Consider the following 4,443-nt stretch of genomic DNA (forward strand, 5'->3'; position numbering starts at 1 on the left):
TCATCCAGGTATATAACAACAAAAAAGGTTGAATCATGTCATCTGGAGTCAGGGTGGCTTCTGGGTAATACCAGATGGCTAGGCCTCAGACCGACGAAGCCTCTTGGATGAGGGGCGAAACGTTTCTTTTTAACAAAAAAACGAAGTCCAGATGACATGATTCAACCTTTTTTGTAGTTTCAAGTTGTAGCAGGTTGTGTTGTACGGAAGAGCTTTAGGGCCACGGTGCAATAAAAAAAACCTTCTGATGAAAAAAATCAAAATTCTGAGATTAAAGTCAGAATTTGAGAAAAGTCGAAATTCTGACATTATTCAGAATTCTGAAGAAAAAAAATCAGAATTCTAAGAAAAGTGTCAACATTTAGAGTTTAAAGTCAGAATTTTAGAAAAAAGTCAAAATTCTTAGATTAAAATCAGAATTTTGAGATTAAAATCAGAATTTTGAGATTAAAGCCAGAATGCTCAGATTAGTGTCAGAATTCTGAGATTAAAGCCAGAATTCTGAGATTAATTTTAGACTTAAGGAAAAATAATAATTATTTATTAATCTTTATTTAATCAGGATCACAGATCTCTTTTTCAAGGGAGGCCTGGACCTGAAGGCAGCCAAACATGCATGTTTTTAGTCTGTGGGAGGAAACTGGAGTACCTGGAGAAAACCCATGCAAGCACGAGAAGAACATGCAAACTCCACACAGAAAGACCCCAGGTCCAACCGGGGATTGAACCCAGGACCTTCTTGCTGTGAGGCAACAGTGCTAACCACTGAACCGTCGTGCTTCCCAACAATAATTTTACCGTGGCCCTAATCCTCTTCCGTAGTGTTGGGATTATTTCAGCCACCATGTATTTTGTAAAGGAACAATGGCGCCAGGCAGAACATCTAACGTGGACATCTACGTGTTCCATTTTCAGCCGAAGACCAAAGGCCACGAGGAGGAGCTGGAACATCACGCTCAGTTCCTGTTGGTCAACTTCAACCACATCCACAAACGCATCCGCAGAGTGGCGGACAAATACCTGTCGGGTCTGGCTGAAACGTGAGAACACATCCAATTACACGTTTTTTTACCCGTAGTGCCAGGGACGCACCTGTACCAGGACCGGTTAACGGTCCGACCATATTAGTGATACCACGTTACTGCAGAGTGATGCTGACCTCTCAGGTGAGCTGGCAGGAGAGGAGAAATGTGGGCGTGTTGAGGGAACTCACAATGGTGACAAAGTGAAGCCATCAAATCGAACACTTTGAACTCAAACCGTTTGATAAAACTAACAAAAATCCAACGCTATGCTGAGATTAGAGCGTTTATTAATGGAAGATGTTGGGCAGGTTGTTCCAGAGTTTAGGGCCCACGACCCAAAAAGCTTGATCTCCTCTGAGCCTCAACCAAAAGCAGCTGGTCAGATGATCCCAGCACCCGAGAAGGAACTTATGGTTGAAGTAGATCAGAGAGACATGAGGATTTAAGGTCATTAATGCACGTAAAGGTCAACAGGAGAATTTTAAAATCTATTCTGATACGTACGGGGAGCCAGTGAAGGGAGGTCAGAACTGCTGAGATGTTCATTCAACCTTTCTTTATACAGGTTAGTCTCATTGAGTCACCAGGACTCAGTTACAAGAGAGACCTGTAATATATAAATGAGCTCAAACCTACGAGTTCCTGTTCAGAGCCGAGCTGCAGCATTTTGGACGAGCTGGAGACGTGACGGGGAGACCTGACTGACCCCATCATAAAGAGAGGTACAGTAGTCCAGCTGGGTTGTAATGAAGGCATGGACTAGGTTTTCAAGGTCAGATCTGGTCAACACGGACGTCTGTAGAGCTCTAGATGGATCTTAGGTGGAGCTTTCTGACTCTCCCCATGAGCTTTTTAAAAGACCGCTGCTGTCCTACTTTGTCTGAGGAGTCAACACAAAAATTAACCTCGTCTGATTTTTAATCACGTGTTTATAATTAAATAAAAATAAAGCATGGTGTTTGTGCACAGACTGTTTTGTTCATGGTTCAAATCCACGTGTTGTCAGGTTCCCACACCTGCTGTGGAGCGGTCGAGTGCTGAAGACCATGTTGGACATCCTGCAGACGCTCTCGTTGTCCCTCGGTGCTGTAAGTGATGATCGTTACCAGAGCCCGACCGATATGGAAATTTTGGCCATCACCGATATGATGGCTGAAAATGTTTTATCTTTGTCCACCCCCAAGAATGTAAGAAAACAGTGAGTGGAGCGGGGTTTGTTTATTTAGCACAGCTGTTAGCAACATGAAGCTAAGCTAATCAGATCTATGCTATATGTAGTGCCACAGTAGGTTTACAAGTGGAGCACTGGTCATAAAAACAGTCTTCTTAATGTGCGTTCACATTTTCTGTCCTCCACTGTTCACCATAAAGTTATCAAGTGTGTCACAAAAATATAAATTAAACAAAGAAACACCTTCCTGTTCATTGTTTAAACAGTCAGTCACGTATGATGGTCTAATTAGTATTGACCACAGCAGAGTTATTTTTTTTTGTAGAGAGTAAAGATTTCAGACAAACAATGCATTTCATTGAGGACGACAAAGATAATTTTACTGATATATTTTACCTCTACATTAGATTTATTGTTCTGGATAAAGTTTTACAAGGCAGTAGTCTATGCTAGGTTATCTTAACGTTAGTTTGCTAACTTGAGAGGCACGTAGCTCATGACAAGCACGTGTAGTAGTATGTCATATGGGATATATATTCATACTTTTCACGAGTTCCTCATCTTTCTGACTGTGTAAATGTCGTGCATTGAATTTTAACAGAAATGTAACGAGAGACGTTATTTATCTTTGACCCATCAAAATGAATGCGGTCATTTATTTTCAGAATCAAAGTTTAACATCAAACATTTACATTAATTTGGCAAAATATGAAAATAATAACAGACAAGTTTCACACTTGGAGGATTGAGGAGAATTTATTATTGTGGATTTGTTTTAATTTTTACAGATCAATTAAAATCAACTCACCATGCTCTGTTCAGTAAAATACTCTACACAGTAATGCTCCCAGCTTCATCTGTGCTGAAAGTGAAACTTAAGTGAACGGCCATGACTTGAAAGTTGTCTTCATGTGCCCTCTGCTGGATGCATTGTATAATTACAGCTGGTTCCTGCATTTTAGGGATGAAAATTAGAAATGCTTATATTAGCGTATAATGGAACAATTATCACCGATATATCCCCAAATATATATCGACCTAAAATATCAGCCCCAACAATAAATTGGTCGGGCTGTAATCATTACATCATTGGACAAATGTCTATCTTCATCCCATCAGGATGTACTCAGTGTCCCTGCTGTGTCTTACAGGACATCCATAAGGACCAGCCTTATTATGACATTCCAGACACACAGTACAGAATCACCGTCCCTGACACGTACGAAGCCAGAGAGGTAAGACTTTATTTTCACGGTTCATTCACTCCGATGTTTCCCTCCTTCACGTCCTGTTCTCTGACCACTTTCAGTTATTTCAGCCGATAGTTTCAAAACGTTCAGCTCGTTCTTTAACTTTTGGTATTTGTAACTTTTATACGTTTGGGTTTTTTAACTTTATTTACATTTTCATAGAAATGCATTAAAACATTATCCTTTTTGAAATCTTCAGCATACTTGCTTTATTTTTAGCTTTTAGCTTCTGTTTTTCTCATTTTAGCTTCCATTTACCGTTTTGGTAGATGGCTTTTAGCAGCTGTTATGCTGGTGTAGTTTTTGTTTTGCTAGCTTGAACTCATAGTTAATTTTTGCTAATGTGATGCTCTTACATTTAGCAAATTTTAGCTTCTGTCTACTGTTTTACTAATTTTAGCTTTTAGCAATTGTTCAGATAATTTTAGTTTTTTGTTGGACGTTGGTGAAGGAAACAAAGGATGAGGAAGTGATGGGTAGGTTTGGTGTGAAGGAAAGAAACCAGGAAGAACAGATGGTGGTGGATTTCACCAAGAGAATGGAAATGGCTGTAGTCAACACTTATTTCCAAAAGAGGGAGGAGCATAGAGTGACCTATAAGAGTGGAGGAAGGAGTACGCAGGTCGACTACATTCTGTGTAGAAGAGGAAACCTGAGGGAGATTGGAGACTGTAAGGTTGTGGCAGGGGAGGGCGTGGCCAGACAGCATCGGATGGTTGTGTGTAGAATGACTGTTGTTGTGAAGACGAGAAAAAGAGTAAAATCAGAGAAGAAGACCAAATGGTGGAAGATGAAGAAGGAAGAATGTTGTGATAAGTTCAGAGAGGAGCTGTTAAAGGCTCTGGGTGGTAAGAAAGAGCTTCCAGATGACTGGGCTACTACAGCAACAGTAATTAGAGAGACAGGTAGGAAGGTACTTGGTGTGTCATCTGGACAGAGAATGGATGATAAGGAAACCTGGTGGTGGAATAGTGAAGTGCAGGAAGATGTTCAAAGA

At 40.4% G+C, this 4,443-nt stretch overlaps 1 protein-coding gene across 1 annotated transcript in view; it reads left to right on the forward strand.

Moving 5' to 3' along the window:
- The window catches only part of pi4kaa (phosphatidylinositol 4-kinase, catalytic, alpha a), a 53,791-nt gene that overhangs the window by 19,108 nt on the left and 30,240 nt on the right, over window positions 1–4,443 (forward strand). The window contains exons 25-27 of the mRNA XM_037692165.1: window positions 916–1,040; window positions 2,032–2,113; window positions 3,348–3,431. Of these exons, the coding sequence (XP_037548093.1) occupies window positions 916–1,040; window positions 2,032–2,113; window positions 3,348–3,431 (291 nt within the window). The remainder of the gene's footprint in view (window positions 1–915; window positions 1,041–2,031; window positions 2,114–3,347; window positions 3,432–4,443) is intronic.

Source organism: Nematolebias whitei, chromosome 18, assembly GCF_014905685.2.
Source record: "Nematolebias whitei isolate Nwh7 chromosome 18, NemWhi1, whole genome shotgun sequence".
NCBI lineage: Eukaryota > Metazoa > Chordata > Actinopteri > Cyprinodontiformes > Rivulidae > Nematolebias > Nematolebias whitei.